The sequence below is a fragment of the Lithobates pipiens genome, unplaced genomic scaffold, assembly GCF_037356315.1.
Source record: "Lithobates pipiens isolate NorthernLeopardFrog02 unplaced genomic scaffold, aLitPip1_a1.2 Scaffold_23, whole genome shotgun sequence".
Lineage (NCBI taxonomy): Eukaryota > Metazoa > Chordata > Amphibia > Anura > Ranidae > Lithobates > Lithobates pipiens.
The window spans coordinates 257,085,173-257,104,669 of record NW_027507785.1 but is presented as its reverse complement, the minus strand read 5'-3'; the positions used below and the strand labels follow the sequence as shown (position 1 = coordinate 257,104,669).

Below are 19,497 nucleotides of genomic sequence, written 5' to 3'. Positions count from 1 at the left end.
TTGTACAAACCAATCAATATACTCTTATTGCCAAAAATATGTAGAAGAATTCATATTGGCCTATACTGAGGAAAAAAAATTGCTGTTTTTTTTTTTTAAATTAGGGATATTTATTATAGCAAAAAGTACAAGATATTGTGTTTTTTTTTTTCAAAATTGTCGCTTTTTTTTGTTTAAAGCGCAAAAAATTAAAACCGCAGAGATGATCAAATGGCACCAAAAGAAAGCTCTATTTGTGGAAAAAAAAAAGGACGTCAATTTTTTTGGGCACTGCGCAATTGTCAGTTAAATCAATGCAGTGCCGAATCACAAAAAATGGCCTGGTTATTGAGCAGCCAAATCTTCCGAGGCTGAAGTGGTTAAGTATATATATATATATATATATATATATATATATATATATATATATATATATATATATATATATATATATATATATATATATATATATATTACACACCCACACTTTTTTTTTTTATAGTTTGAGGGGAACAATTAGATGATAGTGATGTCCTAATATAAAATATCTAAGATAAAATACCATTACATTTTATCTGGAAGAATAACAATATAGAAGCCGTCATTGGTGATATGGGTTTAAAGGGACAGGCTCTGAAGTAGTCACAAATTTGAACAAACATGTAACGGTGTATTTTTAAAAGACTAAAAACTCAGTTCCTGCTTGTGTATCCAAGGATAGCAGTTCACTAGGTAGTCAATCCAGGATCCAGGAATGCCCTGGAACCTGCACCTTAAATATAAAGACAGCATTGGCAGTCCCCTTATTTCTGACCTCACAGGTTCCCTTAAGATGAAATGTCTGATTTTCTTGAAGTAAAATTCTGATAGATGAATGAAAGAAAATACATATAATAATAAACTTACCACACATATATTAATGCAGTAAGTAGTTTCCCGCCTTAATTCACAATACAGGCTTAAGCTTGGGAAGAAATGAGATATATACATTAACTTACATTATATTAATATTTTACATTTTATTATATACATTAACTTTTGATAGAAATCCATATTACTTCATGTCAGGCTTGCAATAAATAGACTGTTAAAATATATATCAAAATGAAAAAAGCAGCCAATGATATGTCAACATCCCTAAGCTATATACATAGAAAAAAACCTCATAATGGGACTTTAGCCGCAGTAGGTCATATTTAGGTAAATAGAAAATGATTTTTAAAAACTTTTACAGATTCTTTAATGTTACAAAAATGTACATAGTTACAACAAACAATTTTTTTCCCCTTTTGGGATAAAGGTCCTACATAAATACATAAAATGTGATCATTGCATGCACCCCTGTCAGTGTTATAAAAACTTCATCAGTTTAGGCCAATATGTATTCTTCTACATATTTTTGGTATCACAATAAGCGTATTTTGATTGGTTTGCGCACAAGTTATAGTATCTACAAAATGAGGAATAGATTTATTGTATTATTATTACTTATTTATTTTCTACTAGTAATGGCGGCAATCTGCAATTTTTAGCAGGACTGCAACATTGCGGCTGACAGATCAGACACATTTAACAATTTTTTGGGACCATTGCCATTTATACAGCGATCAGTGCTATAAAAATGCACTGATTACTGTGTAAATGTCACTGGCAGGGAAGGGGTTATCACTAGGGGGTGATCAAGAGGTTAAATGTGTTCCCTGGGATGTGTTTCTAACTGTGGGGGGGGGGGTGGGACCGACTGGAGGAGGAGAGAGATCATTGTTCCTAATCACTAGGACAGCAGATCTCCCTCTCCTCCCCTGTCAGAACGGGGATCTGTCTGTTTACATTGACAAATCCCCGTTCTGGCCCTCTTTCCTGCGGGTGGCAGGCAGACATTGCGGCCTCTGTCTTAAAGTATAATGACGGCGGTTGGTCGGCAAGTGGTTAAGCAGCATCAAATACTTTCTAAAGAGTAATTTCTAGAGAAGATTTGGTTTGGACCAGAGTAATTCTTTAGGTGTAGTAGAATGTAATAGTAAACTGTTGGATATAATAATTAGTTTTTCACCCTCACTAACAATAAAGCTATTATTGTTAGTAAGGGTGAAAACTCTGTCTTTGAACATATACTGTTGCTTTAGATAAACTGTACTTAACCACTTGCTGACTGCATACTAATATATATATATATATATATATATATATATATATATATATATATATAGGGAAGGCGCTTCCGATTCTGGGGTGCCCCCCGGCGGACCATTCCCACTGTGATTAGACACAATGGGAGTTAATTGGTGGGTAGGACTTCATTTGCACCAGCATGCTTCGGTACATAGACAGAATGGCGGTCTGCCCATATACACAAGGCATATTGCCATTCTGTCAGTATAGAAGGCAAAGATCCTTCATAGTTCATAGTTCATAGTTCATAGTCCTGTGTCCTGTGTCGCTGCTAAGCAGTGACACCGATCCATGCCTTCTCCTAGTATAAGCACTTCCCCCAGAGTAATAAAGCACTGGTCAGGCACACATTTAACCCTTTGATCGCCCCTGATGTTAGTCCCTTCCCAACCAGTGTCATTAGTACAGTGACAGTGCATATTTTTTGGCATTTTTTTGTGTCATTGGTCCCCCACAATATCGCAGTCCCGCTATAAGTCATTGATCGCCGCCATTACTAATAAGTATAAAAAAAAAATCCCATAGTTGGTAGACGCTATAACTTTTGCGCAAACCAATTAAAAAACAAAAATATGTAGCAGAGTCCATATTGGCCTAAATTGATGAAGAAATTTGATTTTTTTCAATTTTTTCTTTTGTTTATAGCACAAAAAATAAAAACTGCAGAGGTGATCAAATACCACCAAAAGAAAGCTCTATTTGTGGGGAAAAATTACATTAATTTTATTCGGGGACATCGTCACACGGCCGTGCAATTGTAAGTTAAAGTAATGTAGTGCCACATCACAAAGAAAATGGTCATAAAGGGGGGGTAAATCTTCCGGAGGTCAAATGGTTAAAGACATTATTCTACTTTTATATATGAGTTAGCCAAACCCAAAGCAGATTATACTGACAATGTGAAATCTCAGACTAATGATATTTGCAAGCTAGCATAAGCAAAGCCATATTTACTAACAAATGCATTTCAAACTTACCAAGGTGCATGCTAAGTTGGCAATCAAATCGACTTTCTATAATAAAGATAAGACAATTAACACACTAAGGTAAAGCTATTTAATAAGTGGAATATTGTTTTAGGTCTTTATACTGTACATTTTTGAAGCTGTAAATAAACCTCATAAAGCGGTTACAAGACATTATTTTTCTTTACATGTAAAGTAGTTATGTGAAATTTCTATTCTGGAAAATGTAATTAAAAAAAAATGTTCTTTGATTCCTGGCTGCTTTTCTCAATCCCACCTCACAGTTCACCTACTGTATGTAATATCATGTAATATTAGCTGCATACAGCAGAATGAGGAATGCATATACCATATAAATCACAAACCAACAAAACATTTTACCCCAGTAAGGCCGAGTATATGTTCAATCAGTCCCTGAAGAAGTTCCGGACTGAGTGCTTCCAGTGCGTCTTCCTTAAAAAGTAAAACAAAAACATTTGTGAAATCCTGAACCCACACAGAGAATGTTTTAGAGGTTAATACAAAGTCCCATTATTTAATGTATTATTACTTCACATCTTTGCTGTATATTTTAGTTGGTTATATAATTGCTACGTTTTTATTGGATATTTTTTTATAACACATTGACCTTGGCATTGTTATTGCAGTGGTGCTCGGCCTTGAAACTTTTAACACTAATGCCGCGTACACACAATCAGAATTTCCGACAACAAATGTTCGATGTGAGCTTGTTGTCGGAAATTCCGACCATGTGTAGGCTCCATCGGAATTTCTGACAGCAGATGTTTGAGAGATGGATCTCAAATTTTCCGACAAAAAAATCCTTTGTCGTAAATTGCGAGCGTGTTTACACAATTCCGATGCACAAAATTCCACGTATGCTCGGAATCAAGCAGAAGAGCCGCACTGGCTATTGAACTTTATTTTTCTCGGGTTCGTCGTATGTGTTGTATGTCACCACATTCTTGGTGATCGGAATTTCCAACAACATTTGTGCGACCGTGTGTATGCAGGACAAGTTTGAGCCAATATCCGTCAGAAAAAATAATCCACAGTTTGGTTGTCGGAACATCCGATCGTCCGATCGGCATTACAGTATAATTCTTGCTATGACAATAAGAGAAAGCTTGTTAGCCTCCCTAGCGGTGATCCCGAGTCTGGCTCGGGTTGGGATTTTAGTATCATAAGCGGTAACCCCGAGCCAGACTCGGGATCGCATCGCTGGATACAGGGAGAAGTTACTTACCTTGTCCCCTGGATCCAGCGATGTCCACCGTGATGTGTGATCGAGCTGTCCTCTGCTCGATTCACACAGTGCCCGAATGCCACCGAGCTCCGTTCCCTGCGACGTTACGGTGCACGGGAGCGGAGATCAGCTTCAAATTCGAAAAAAGGAACAACACACAAAACACACACAATACTGTAATCTTACAGATTACACTACTGTATAAAAAAATTACACACCCCGTTTGTCCCTAGTGGTCTTTGCAGTGCCCTGCATGCACTTTTATATTATAAATGCTGTTTTTTCTGCCTGGAATTTGGAGATTGTCCATAGCAACCAAAAAGTGTCCCTTTATATCAAAAGTGATTTTAGACCAACTAGAAAACAGCGATAATAAATTATAATCACTTGCAGAATTGAGCAATAGCGATTTGTGGGGAAATTCGTCATCAAACACCAAATCTAATGACAGCGACAATTCTGCAAATGAGCAAATTTCAGTGTTTTTGCATTTGATTACATTATTGAATAATTTTTATTATTATATTATAAACTTTATCATACCCGGGATGTCTGCTAGACTCTGGTTTGAACAGATTTAAGTGAGTTATTCCTAAGAATTACAGGACTACAATATAAAATGCCAAATTTCCATGCAAAATAATTGTACTGCTTTCAGCACCTAAAACCAGAACTAATCATACCGCCAGGGAGGTTAAAGTATTTGGGGGTCAAACAATTCAGGTGAGTGTGTTCATTTTGGCAGCAAATTTCGATTTAGTTTTAGTCTTTTGACTAAAATGGCATTTTAATATTAGTCCCAATTTAGTCTTCTGCGATTGTTTTAGTGTCGTATTTAGTCGACTAAAACTCATTTAGTCGTCTAAAATCGAATTGGTGTAGTTAAATTTTAATGCATTATCTAGGCATTTCTCTACAATTTACAAACTCATTATATACTAATATACTAACATCTAATATGTTATTATATATGGTATTGAGGTATGAACATGCACTACAAACCAGTGTTAATTCTGAGGTCAAATTTGAATTTAGTTTTAGTCTTAAGCCCCGTACACATGATCTGATTTTCCGACAACAAATGTTGCATGTGAGCTTGTTAGCTGAAAGTCTGACCACGTGTATGCTCCATCGAACATTTGTTGTCTGACTTTCTGCCAACAAATGTTGGCTACTAGGTTCTCAGATTTTTCGCCAACAAAACTTTGTTGTCAGAATTTCCGATCGTGTGTACACAAGTCCGAGGCACAAAAGTTCACTCATGCTAGGATTTAAGCAGAAGGAGCCACACTGGCTATTTAACTTCCTTTTTCTCTGCTCGTCGTACGTCTTGTAAGTCACCACCTTCCCACAATCATAATTGTTGGCCAACATTTGTGTGACCGTGTGTATGCAAGACAAGTTGGAGCCAACCTCCTTCAAAAAAAATCCCCGATTTTGTTGTCGGAAAGTCATGTGTACGAGGCATAAGTCTTTTGACCAAAATGGCATTTTTAGTTTTAGTCCCAATTTAGGCTTTTGACTAGAATATCATTTTAGTTTTAGTCGTATTTTAGTTTTAGTCATATTTTAGTCGACTAAAATAGTATTCATTTAGTCGATGAAAAGGTTTTAGTCGACAAAATTAACACTGGTATGGGAACATTGAGGGGACACGGAGCACTTTAAATCTTATGATCTGTGTGTATAGTGTGGACTGTGTATGCACCAAGCACTTATCATGTTTTCTGTATATGTTATTTTATGTACTGTATAGCACTGTGTAGATGAGGTTTGGATTATTTAAGTGGATTAGTGACCAGTACTACACAGAAAGAAAAGGAGTATCACAGGTTTTTATTGTTTTTTTTGGTTTTAAAGAATGACTAATGAAGGTAAAGATATTTCCCTTTGTTCTACTGTAGAGTACCAGGGGGAGTGAAAAAGACAGTTCTGTCATTAAGTGCCAGTTCACACTGCAGCACTGTCTGGGATAGGATGTGATTCATATCGCACTGTAGTGCAAATCACATGCAATCTCTGTGAGATGCAATTTCAGCCATATAGATAGGATTGCTGAATTTGCATCACATTCAGACCAAACTCGCACAGGACCCTTTTTTGGTCCGCAGCACAATCAGATCCCATGGGTGTTCACACCCATGCAATCCGATTCCTGTCTGAATTTGCAGATCGCACTGAACAAAAAACCAAGTGCAACGTGCACTGAACAAAAGAAATCACATTTGACATCAATTACCATAGGATATGGTGCATTTCTGTATACAACGAGCAGGGTATTTCAGATAAACGGGTACCTAAAGCAGTTAGGCCATCCGAGGGAATGATATTCCAACACTGTCCTGCCTGTATGTGTGGGTTGCAGGGGATGAAAGGTGATATATATTATACCTGAGCTTAACTTATGAGCCATGGGGCTAGAGGTTAGCAGCAGGCCTTTGCTTTGTTGTGGGCACCAACATCAGATTTCAGGGGGTGGGTCTGTGCATATGGCTGCATCTTCCATCCATCTGTCCCATATTTTGTTAAACTTGGCTGTGCACCCCCTGTGTGTGTATAGCACTTTCTTATAGGGGAGTGTGGAATAAATTGATCCCTTCCATAGCTGGATAGTCGGAGGAGTTGTTCTAATCCAGGTGCGGGCAATTTGCATCCTGGCCAAGAATAGCATTTCTTGTAAAAATATACTGAGATATTTCTCCTCTTTGGGGAGAGAGAGGATGCCTAATAGACACTGACGGGGGCATAGGGATAAGGGAGAGCCCATTCGGTCATGGAGAAATCTGACCACCTGGGACCAGTAATCTTAGAGCTTCTGACAGGACCATAGCAAGTGATAGAATGTACCCCGAGGGTCTCCGCATTTGGGACACGCAGAGCTTTAGTTGGGTTTGAACTTAGACAGAAGAGTTGGGGTGAGGTATGATCTATGGAGTATATATAGGTGCGTGAGCCTATCTGATAATTTAGGGGATACTACCTTGGAGACGGTCAGTGCATCCATCGCCCTTCCTCCATTGCTCCCAAGTCTGCCTCCCGTTGGATCTTAAGTCGCTGCACATGTGAGGCGGTCGCGGCCAGTATGAGGCCATTATAAAAAAAAGGAACATCAGTCTCTTAGCCCTTGTACACACGGTCGGACATTCCGACGGAAAATGTCTGATCGGACCATGTTGTCGTATAATCCGACCGTGTGTGGGCTCCATCGGACTGTTTCCGTCTGAATATCCGATGGAGAAAGTTTTAGAGCCGGGCTATAAAATTTTCCAACAACATGATCCGATCGGACTTTGTCTGATCGTTTGTAGACAATTCCGATCGGACAAAGTGCCACGCATGCTCAGATCAAATTCCTAGACCAAAGCTATTGGCTACTAGCCTGAATGTTGTCCCATCGTAACGAAATAATGTCACGTTACGAACGATCAGATTTTCCGACAACTTTGTCCGACGTGTGTATACAACACAAGTTTCGGACAAAATCCAACGGATTTTGTTGTCGGAATGTCCGACCGTGTGTACAAGGTCTTAGGGTCCTGTCCGCGGATCACGTCCAACAGGGGCACGGAGACTCCAAACTGGATATTGAGAGCATGTTGGAGCTGTAAATAACGGAAGAGCATTCGGTTAGGCAATTCAAAGTCATCCGATTCTTAATTATTTTTAGTGGAATAGTGTTGTACAGACCCAGTGTGGATGAACTGTAAGCACACAACTGAACTGATAGCAGAACAGAGTGAGAGTTTGCCTAATCTTCTAATCATCAGTTTTAGGCTGTCCATACAAGGCGCAGGTGCATCACCCCTCTAATCCATGCACCCTTGGATCCCAATATTTTTTTTTTATTAGCACATGATTAGAACCAGAGGCTCTTATTATCTTCAAAAAAAGGGTTGTGTGACAACAGTAAATTAATATTGGCTATTGTCACCCTGATTCTCCTCCCAGCCAATCAGGAAGCCAGTCCTGAGACCTGTCACCTGATTGGCCGAGAGGAGAAGCGAGAAGAAGGGGAGAAGGGGGAAGGAGATGCAGGGGAAGCTGCCATGAAGCCCAGAAGAAGGAGATGCAGGGTGAAGATGCCGCCCAGAGGAAGCAATGCCTGCGACCTAGATGGGGTAAGTGCGGGGCTACCGATCGACCGGGGGGGAGTGGGTGGATTGTTTACCGACCTCTCCAAAAAATTATACCACCAGCCGCAACTGATTTTAGGTGTACTGTCTGGGCATCTGTCTTGCTTATCTTCTCCACTCCTAGCCTTAGTGTGACTATGAGGTCGGATCTTGTCATTATGATACAAAAGTCATTCTTTCATCAGTGAGTGGACACAAGATAGTTGGCTTAGGATGGCAAGAAGAATAAACGAAAAGGGTCTCGTAAAAAGCCCACCTAATGTCTACACTTCTTTGTGCAATGTTATTGAAACCTAAGGCTGAATTACTCCTTTAAATGTATTATTTTGCTTAGCAGTAAGTTTTAAATATATTATTGCTTAACAAGTGAGCTTGTGTTGAAACTGAAATTCGATTTGAGGAACTTGCATATGTACCAGACAATGGTGGTTATTTACGAAAGGCAAATCCACTTTGCACTGAAAGTACACTTGGAAGTAAAGTCACTGTAGATCCGAGGGGGACATGCAAGGAAAATAAAAAAACAGCATTTTAGCTTGCACATGATTGGATAATAAAATCAACAGAACTTCCACTCATTTCAGATCTAGCCTTTAGATTTAGAGCAACTGTACTTCCAAGTACACTTGCAGTGCAAAGTGGATTTGCCTTTCGTAAATAACCCCCAATGTGTCTTGACTGACAGGAAACCATAGGGTTTTTTTTTTGTATATTCTAAGTGACATAATAGTTCTGCTTAGATACAGATACAGTATGTAAAGAATTCTAAATATACGTATCATTATAATTGGTTAATTGAATAAGTAGGTTTATAAAGGAAACATGTAATTTGAACATGTACCCCTTATTGGTGGAAAATAATTAACACTCATCTCATCCGGTGTATTTAAGATCTTGTACAAGCCAAAAATAAATGAACAGTGTGTAGACCTGATCTGTGTTGTTAATTATTATATATTCACTGTTCCCTGTGCAGATCTGGGTGTGCCTAATGGAGTAATGCCAGCAATAAGGTAAGGTAATTTGAAAATAATAAGGTGATAGTTAGGGCTAGAAATTATAGGTTAAAGGAGCATCCCGAAATAAACCTTGTCCTGGCTCTTTAGACTGGTTGAGAAGACATAATTTCCTCAGTTAAGAGCACAGCTTATCAACCAGTTCCATATGTACCCCAAGAGATACCTCAAGCATTTTTAGGGATGCATCCGCTTGTAAAAAATAATCCATTATTAACAGTGTAATGTTTTGGTATATTAAGTCAGATATATAACAGATTTTGACCTTGTGTTCTTAAAAACACAATTTATTGTTTGAAAACATTTAGACACAAAGGAATTAATGATCAATGTATACTTGATAAGGGGTGCAGTACAGGATACAGCAATGATGAGAAGTGGTTGTCACAGGAGATGGACACTCCTGGAAGTGTCTGTTTCAGAATGATATTCACCCCAGGATTGCTCTGCATTAGAGAAGTGTGTAGGGATCAGGGACAGCAGGATAGTTAAAGAATTCCAGCCAAAGCTCGTTTGGCTGTACCTCTCCTATGGATCACAGAAGTGCAGTTCATTTTGCACTCCTGTGACTCGTTTTCAGCAGAGAGCGGGTTGGGGTCTGCTCTCTGCTGACATCAATTTCAGTCCAGGCATCACTCCATCCCGACCACCGGAGTCTGGATCCGCCAGATGCCTGGACTGACACCAGTCTCAGAGAGCCGCTGAGAGCCTGAGATGGTCGCTCCTCCCCCTCCACATCTCATCACTCCAGTGAGTGAGGAGCCCATCCCTCCTTAAAGGCACATGTATGTGCTTCCACTGTGGAGGCTCCCAAAAATGTATAAAGTTAGGACTGCAAATATTAGTGGGGTGCTGTAAAGTGTCTCTGCAGTAGGGATGAGCCGAACCCCCCCCCCCCGGTTCGGTTCGCACCAGAACCTGTGAATGGACCAAAAGTTTGCGCAAACTTTGGAGCCTTGTTAAAGTCTATCGGACTCAAACGTTAAAAATTCAAAAGTGCTAATTTTAAAGGCTAATATGCAAGTTATTGTCCTAAGGTTTGGGGACCCGCGTCCTGCCCCAGGGAACATGTATCAATGCACAAAAACAGTTTTAAAAATGCCCGTTTTTTCAGGAGCATTGATTTTAATGATGCTTAAAGTGAAAAAAAGGTGAAATATTCGTTTAAATATCGTACCTGGGGGGGTGTCTATAGTATCTGTGAAGTGGCATGTGTTTAGAACTGTCCCTGCACAAAATGACATTTCTAAAGGAAAAAAAGTAATTTAAAACTGCTTGCGGCTTTAATGTAATGTCTGGTCCTGGCAATATGGATGAAAATCATTGAGAAAAATGGCATGGGTACCCACTCAGCCCATTACTAGCCCCTTTGGGTCTTATATGGATATTAAGGGAAACCCACGCATCCACATAAAAAAAAAGAAAGGTGTGGGGCACCCAGGCCCTATATACTCTGGACTGCAGGAAAACAGGTGGTGCAAACAAGACAGAGACTGTAGGTTTGTTGTTAAGTAGAATCTGTTTATAATTTTGAACTGGTAAACATTTTTAAAGTGTAGCTCCAGCCAAAAAATCTATTTTTAAGCTTTTTGGAAAACATAGAGAAGGGTTATCACCCCTGTAACATTTGTTTTGCTGTATGTGCACCTCTTCAGAAGATTTCACCACACTTTCTGTCCCAATGACAAATGTTTTTTGAAAATTTGGGGTTTTTACTGAAACAAGGATTGGTGATAAAGCATCAGTGGAGAGGAGACAAGTTTTTCCCATATTAACTCTTACAGGAGAGAATTTCCCTTTCTAGGGGCATATTTCATCTCACTTCCTGTCTCCTTTCATTTGCAAGTAGGAGTCGTTTGTAAGTTGGATGTTTGAAAGTAGGGGCCTGTCCTATATATGTAGAAATTTGGGCCTTAGGTGTTTGTGTTGCCACAACACTGTAAGCCCAGTTACTCTTGGTAGGCACTTGAACAACCTGCTGTGAACTATTATATCAAGAATTGTAATTACATGCACCTGTTGAACAGGGGGAGAAAAATTGGGCCTTTGGTGGTGGTGGTGGTGTTTCCACAACACTGTAAGCCCTCACAGCTACTCTTGGTGGGTGCAAGAATGGGCCCTGCTGTGAAATATTAGATCAAGATTTGTAATTACATGCACCTGTTGAACAGGGGCAGAAAAATTGGGACTTAGGCACTGGTGCCACAACACTGCAACCCCTCACAGATACTCTATTTGGAGCACAGGAATGAGCCCTGCTGCAAAGTATTGCATCAAAAATTGTAATTACACTCCCCTGTTAAACAGGGACTGAAAAATTGGGCTTTAGGCACTGGTGCTGGTGTCACAGCACTGCAACCCATCACAGATATTGCAGAGTCTACCAACTGAAAAGGCAGCAGTTGAAGTGCTAGCAATTTTGCCAAGCTAGCATTCAACCACTGGGCATGTGGATGGCTGGGAGCGAACTTCTTTCGGTGCAGCAGCTGGGGCAAGGAAATTTGTCTGGTGCAATCTAACGTCGGTGTACCGATAGCAGATTGCCCGCAAGTACTTGGTTGTGACACACCTAATTCTATACCTTCATTCCTCTCAGTGCAGGACTGAAGGTATAGTGGGGTTAGAGATCCCAGCTGATGAGACGAAAGGAGGGTTCCGCTTTGTTCTTTGGTGTAGGTCTTTTAGGTACACTTGCCAACAAACTGTATGGCAAGACAACATATGTCTGGTCAAGCATGTGGTGCCCAGGTGGCTGATGTTTTGGCCATGCGGGGATATGCTTGAGATATATGTTGCAAATAGCAGCGGTGCGATCTGATGCACTCATCTCAAAAAAGGCCCACACCAATGAACTTTTGGAATAACACGTAGAGACAGCAGCACCCTGAACATGTGGAGCTCTACGGTGTGATGCAGTTGGTGTGCTGCCCTTAAGCTGGCCCCTGAAGGGCATCCTACCTCATTAGAGATGTGCCTCCTCCTCCTCTCTATCAGGCACCTACATGGAATCAGTGACCTCGACATCCCCTCCCTTCTCATCACTGGAGCAAACCTGGCAGTATGCTGCAGCTGGGGGAGCATGACTGCCAGATTGCAGTCCTTCTCAGGCACCTCCTCTCTCTGGGATCACGTTACTGCCTTCCTCTAGCTGGGTACCCTCATCTAGCATGTACCCAACACTGTGGTCTAACAGTTTGGGGGACTCCTCAGGTGCACATGACAAGCATGTCCCATGGCCACGTGCTGATGAGGATGCACCATGTCCACAACCAGCACTGTTGACACAGAGCCTGCTTGCCCTCTTTTATTGGCTTGTGGCTGTCTGCCTATCCTTGTTGGCCTTCCAGACATACTAATGGCCTGCAGTGTGATGTAGCTGCACAAAGCTGGGATGTATATATATATATACTGATTATACTGCAGCTAGCAGAATCAACTGCCTGACTGTAGTAGTATTAGTATGAGTACACCAGCAATTGTCTTCAGGTAGCTTTAGGTGCACACTGTGCAGAGGGCACAGTACACTAACTGTAAATACTGCAGCTGCCTGCCTGTGATATTAATAGGATCAGAAGAACACCAGGAATTGTCTTGAAGGTAGCTTTAGGTGCACACTGTGCAAAGGACACAGTACACTAACTGTAAATACTGCAAGTACTAAAATCACCTGCCTGACTGTCAGTATATTAGGAAGAGAATAACAGCAATTGTCTTCAGGTAGCTTTAGGTGCACACTGTGCAGAGGACAAAGTACACTAACTGTAAAATACTGCAAGTACTAAAATCCCCTGCCTGACTGTCAGTATATTAGGAAAAGAATAACAGGAACGGATCTAGCTAAACTGAATGCAATATATATATATATATATATATATATATATATATATATATATATATATAATATAAATAATATATATAATATAATTTGGTGCGAACGGCCCATAACTTTGCAATTCGATGAACAACCAAACAGGTGATGTTCGAGTCGAACATGGGTTCGACTTGAACTTGAAGCTTATCCCTACTCTGCAGCTTACTCATGTATTTGAATATGTATGCAAACTAAACCCCTGTTTTTAACGCAAACTATTAGACAGGTTAATTTGGTTGTTGGGAATTTCCTTTGGTTTTGTTTGACATGCATCGTCCTTCTATATGCTCCTTGCTACGAAGGCCAGTTATAGAATGGGGACAGTGGCCTATTTGTTTGCCTTTTTTTATACTAAAAGAGTCACTTCCAGCTGAAAATTATTGCAGTTATTATAAAGCCTGAAAAAATTAACATTGCTTACATACTTATTCTTTATTTTTTTATCTACAGCCTAATGGCAACAGAACCTGCTGGAGATGTTTCAAGAATTAGTTGTAAGAATGTACATTCATTTAGGTACATTTTGGAGAATATTCTTACCAGTGTTTTATCACTTTCCAGTCCAATCGCTTCACCCAAGGCACAGTCAATTCTTCCCTGTTTTAAAATGGGTAAAAAGGGATTTAATACATGAGATTACACACACACATATATATATATAATTCATATTCAAATTTGACACATTCCACAAGAAAACTAAGTATGCTGGAGCAGGAAAGCAGTAAAAAAAAAATATAACAATTTCAGTTTAATGTAGACAGCTGCACCAGATTCTGTGTGCACCAGCCCTTGGTGTCTGCCAGTTGGGTTTGGGGACTGATCCAGAAGTGACAGCAATTGGAGGCTCTTCTGAACAGTGATTTTTCTCAATTGCAGAGACAATTCTTCTAATGCCGAATACACACGATCAGACTATCCGGCGGACTTAGTCTGGTGGACAAACCGCAGTAAAGTCCGCCGAACCTACCCACACGCGGGACTTTTCCAGCGGACTAGGTCTGGCGGACTATCTGCAGTACTTTTGAAATAAACGGACTTGCCCACACACGGTGGAAAGTCCGTTCATTTTGAGCATGGCTCCAGGTAGCCGGGACTAGCGAATGAAGTCATTGTCGCCGCCTTCAGCAGCGAGATTGACACGTCGTTGGCCCCGTCACCTGGTATGGACTTAAAGGGGAAGCCCTATGCCAAAAAAATGGTGTGGGGGTTCCCCCTAGGTCCATATCAGACCCTTATCCGAACACGCAACCAGGCCAGTCAGGAAAGGGGGTGGGGACGAACGAGCGCCACCCCAAAGCACCTTGTCCCCATGTTGATGAGGACAAGGGCCTCTTCTTGACAACCCTGGCTGTTGGTTGTCGGGTCTGCAGGCGGGGGGCTTATCGGAATCTGGGAGCCCCCTTTAATAAGGGGGCCCCAGATAACGTCCCCCCACCCTATGTGAATGAGTATGGGATACACTGTACCCCTACCCATTCACCTGTGAAAAAAATGTAAATAAAACACAACACACATGGGTTAAAAATAGTTTATTGCACAGCTCCAGGGGTCTTCTTCCGTCTTAGGGGGTCTTCTTGCCGGGCTCCTCCGCTATCTTCTGCTAGTGGAGGAGCCCGGCTTTCTTCCTCGCAGCCTCTCGGGGATCTTCTTCCAAATTTGGGGGTCTTGTCCCCCTCTTCGGTTCTTCTTGCCGGGCCTCCTTCTTCCAGCTCTTTTACTGGAGGTGGCCCGGTCTTCTGTCGCCGCTGTCACCACTGTCGCCGATGACTTCGTCGCCTTCTGTTCTTCTGTTCCTCTGTTCTTCTCTTTTTCTCTTCTTGAGATGTTGCCTCGTCGCTGTCTCTGGCCGCAATGACAGGGACGCGGCGTGCAGCGACTTTTATAGGGACCAGCGTCCTCTTACACTTACCTTTCCAGGGCACCCGCAATGTCGGCCGCCCGAGGCCGACCCGTCCCTTGGTTCTCAGGTTCCAGCGCTGCCATCCTCACTAAGGGAAACAGACAGTGGAGCCTTAGCCCTTGTACACACGGTCAGACAATCCGATGGAAAATGTCCGATCGGACTATGTTGTTGGATAATTGGATAATAATGTGTGGGCTCCATCGAACTGTTTCCGTCTGAATATCCGATGGACAAAGTTTTAGAGCTGGGCTATAAAACTTTCTGACAGCATGATCCGATCGGACTTTGTCCGATTGTGTGTAGAGAATTCCAATCAGACAAAGTGCCACGCATGCTCAGATCAAATTCCTAGACCAAAGCTATTGGCTACTAGCCTGAACGTAGTCCTGTCGTAATGAAATAACGTTGTCACGTTATGTACGATCTGATTTTCCAACTGTGTGTATGCAACACAAGTTTCGGATAAAATCCCATGGATTTTGTTGTCGGAATGTCCGACCGTGTGTACAAGGGCTTATGGTTTCACTGCCCGTTTCCTACTGGACATGCGCAAGTCGTGCAACGCTTTGTGAATGGGCGCACTGTGTTAGGAAACACATAGTTCCCAGAACATAGCGTGCCCCATTACCCAGAAGACAACGTGAGGAGGACACCTAGTAACAGGGATTTCTGGTAAGGTAAAAAAAAAAAACATTTTTTTAAGAATATTAACCGGTTCCCGACCAGTGCACGCCGATGCACGTTGGCAGAATGGCACGGGCAGGCATATTCGCATACAGGTGCTTCCAATCTTTAATGCCGCCCTGCCATCAGAAGCGGGCCACCGGCGGCGTGCTCATGTGCTGGTCGGGACCCCCGTGAGTCCGGTCGCGGGTCCCGCAGACTCGATCACCGCGAGCATACCCGCGATCGTCTCACGGGGTGGCTAAGCAAGGAAATGCCGTTGTAAACAGCATTTCCCCGTTCTGCCTAGCAACAAGTGACGCTAATTTCTGCTCCATGTGATTGGAGCAGAGATCAGTGTTCACTAAATGAAAACAGTTAGTAACACACCCCTAGGAACACTTAACCCCTACACTGCCACCCACTGGTTAACCCCTTCACTGCCAGTGTCATTTACACAGGAATCACTGCATTTATATAGCAGTGATTGCTGTATAAATGACAATGGCCCCAAAAATGTGTCAAAAATGTCTGTTGTGTCCGTCATAATGTCGCAGTCACAATAAAAATTGCTGATCGCCGCCATTACTAGTAAAAAGAAATATTAATAAAATGTCATAAAACTATTCCCTATTTTGTAAACGCTATAATTTTTGTGCAAACCAATCAATAATCGCTTATTGCGATTTTCTTTACCAAAAATATGTAAAAGAATACGTATTGGCCTAAACTGAGGAAAAAAAACCTGTTTTTTTTATATATTTTTGGGGGATGTTTGTTATAGTAAAAAGTAAAGAATAATGCATTTTTTTCAAAATTGTCGCACTATTTTTGTTTATAGCGCAAAAAATAAAAACCGCAGGGGTGATCAAATACCACCAAAAGAAAGCTCTATTTGAAAAAAAGGACATCAATTTTGTTTGGGAGCCACGTCGCACGACCGCACAATTGTCAGTTAAAGCGACGCAGTGCCAAATCGCAAAAAGTGGTCTGGTCTTTTACCAGAAAAATGTTTTTTTTTTTTTTTTTTGGGTGGCCCTCCACTTTAAGATACAAAAGGGCCTTTCCCTCCTCTGAAAGTTTAAATATATTTATATACTCCACTATGTTATTATTTTTACTTGATTGCTATCTAAAAGGGTTAATAACCCATCATGTGATAGCATTGGGCAGATGAAAGGTACTCTTTATGGAGACATTAGGGGTCTAATAAAGCCCAATGCCTTTCCTGCCCCCACCATCTAACGGAGCACAGATTTTTTTGGTTAGGCCGCGTACACACGGGCGGACTGTTCGCCCAACTTTGTCCGCTGAACAGTGTTTGGGCGGACAGTCCGCTCGTGTGTGGGCTTTCAGCGGACAGTTTCAGCGGACAGTTGGACGGACAAGGTTTTTCGGAAATTCCGAAAAACTGTCCGCTGAAACCTTGTTTGAGCGAACAGTCCGCCCGTGTGTAGGCTTGTTCGTCAAACAAAGTTGCGCGCATGCTCAGAAAGGATTTTCACGCCGAAAGCTATAATGCAGTGTATAGGACGTCGTATTTTTCGTCCCGTCGTACGTGCCGTTCACGTCATCGCGCACGGTTTCAGCAAACTGTTCGTCCGTCGTGTGTGGCCATGTCCGTCCATGCTAAGTTTGAGCGGACTGTTTGCCGAAACTGTTGGACGGACAAAGTTGGGCGAACAGTCCGCGCGTGTGTACGCGGCCTTAGATGTGTTCCCTGGCTGTACCAGCCATGAATTAGAGGACCGGCAATTGGAGGTCATAAAATCATTTTTGCTTCTGATTCCTTTGTTTACAGGGGGTATCATGACATGGATTTCCCTGCTCTCCATCTTGAACCATCTTGTGGTCCCAAACATCGGGTAAAAGTAAAAGTGAGAGGACCCAGGAACCATAGGTGGCACTGGTGGGGGGAGGGGGAACATCACTCCGCCCACTCTGGCAAAGTGCTTGGCGGCTATAGAGCCACCAAATCACTTTCAATTTGAAGCCGGGAGCTGCCTGAGCAGACAGAGCACAAGGTAGAAGCCATCAATTTATGATTAAAGGTTCACTCTTTGTGCCTCAAAAGAGCTGAAATAGTTAATACACTTTTAGTTGCATTTTAAAAACTACACTGCAATACAAAATATGGACTTTTCTCTGTCTACTGTGTTAATTTCACCAATCCCTACTGATTTTACTTATTGTAATATTTTGGCAACATGAAGGGACGCATAGCAGCCAATTAGAGATGATTTTACTGACGTCAAGATGGACTGGATGCATTCTAATTGGTTGTTATCTTATAGCAAAATGTTTTTAAGACTTTTTGGAATACATTGTAGCAAATGTTCAGGAGGTTTGGAATTGAGTACATGTGAACAATGTATAGTTGCCATGCTCTGTGGGCTTATTCAAGTAGACATTTCAAGTATAGCAAACTGGATGTAGAATGGATATAGATTTCAACTCATTCCCAAAACAGAAATGATTGATAATTAGTTGTCATGTTTTATAATTCATTGCATTCACATTATAAAAGGTTCTTACCAATAGTTTTGAAAGTCCAGAAGCAACACCAGTTGCACCACTGTTCTTTGACTATAAAAACAGAAAATAATGAATGTAAATTAAAAATTTTATCCAGCACAGTGCTTATGGCATTCAAAATACTGATTCCAAATGTTCTGTATTGTTTGCTGGATTTAGAGTAAATTAATGTTAAAGCTAAATAATAAAAACATAAGTTGTGCTAGAAATGAAAAATCACAAATTAAGTGACATATAGTGCAAATGAATTAATTAATTAATAAGTAGTGAACATTAAAAAAAAAAATCATAAACACAAAAATAAATATAGAATAAAAAATTGATAGTGGGTACAAAGAGGACAAAAAAAATGATGAATGGATGAGAAAATGAATGAAAAAATTAGTCCGTTGAGGTAGTAAATTCCAGAGGTTATCCACCTCTGGAATTTACTACCTCTAGGAAGGAGAGGGTGAGAAAGAGGAAGAATCTCGATCTGAGCATAAGATCCCTGGGAGACTGGGACCGTCCAAGTCGGAGTGTATATTTCCAGATTAGAGTGACTGCTTGTCTGGACCCATCATATCCCTCTGAGTGGCTACCGTTCATAATAGGAGAATTTTGGAGGTGCTGGAGACCTACCAGACCCCACAGAGGGCTTAATCTGCCTGTGCATATGACCTCGCTCTTGATTGGGTCCACCTGTTCAGGTAAAGGTTCCCACTTACAGAGTGGGATCTTCTCCTCAGATCGAGGTTTTCTCTTTCTCCCCCTCTCCTTCCTTCTGGTGAAGGTGCATAAACTCTGGAATTTACTACCTCAACGACTCATTTTTTATTCATTTTTTCATCCACTCATCCTTTTTTTTGTCCTTTGTATCCACGATCAATTTTATTCTATATTTATTTTTGTGTTTATGAATTTTTTTGAATGTTCATTATTTATTCATTAATTTATTTGTACTATATGTCACTTAATTTGATGATTCTTTCATTTTTAGAGCAACTTATGTTTGTATTATTTCACTTGCACCAT

General features: G+C 41.0%; 1 protein-coding gene across 1 annotated transcript in view; it reads right to left on the bottom strand.

Moving 5' to 3' along the window:
- Window positions 1-1,420: 1,420 nt before the first annotated feature.
- LOC143927137 (ranaspumin-like) overlaps window positions 1,421-19,497 on the bottom strand; it is a 43,603-nt gene continuing 25,526 nt past the window's right edge. The window contains exons 10-14 of the mRNA XM_077451090.1: window positions 18,484-18,534; window positions 13,923-13,979; window positions 3,498-3,569; window positions 3,129-3,164; window positions 1,421-1,429 (exon numbers count right to left, since the gene is read on the bottom strand). Of these exons, the coding sequence (XP_077307216.1) occupies window positions 1,421-1,429; window positions 3,129-3,164; window positions 3,498-3,569; window positions 13,923-13,979; window positions 18,484-18,534 (225 nt within the window). The remainder of the gene's footprint in view (window positions 1,430-3,128; window positions 3,165-3,497; window positions 3,570-13,922; window positions 13,980-18,483; window positions 18,535-19,497) is intronic.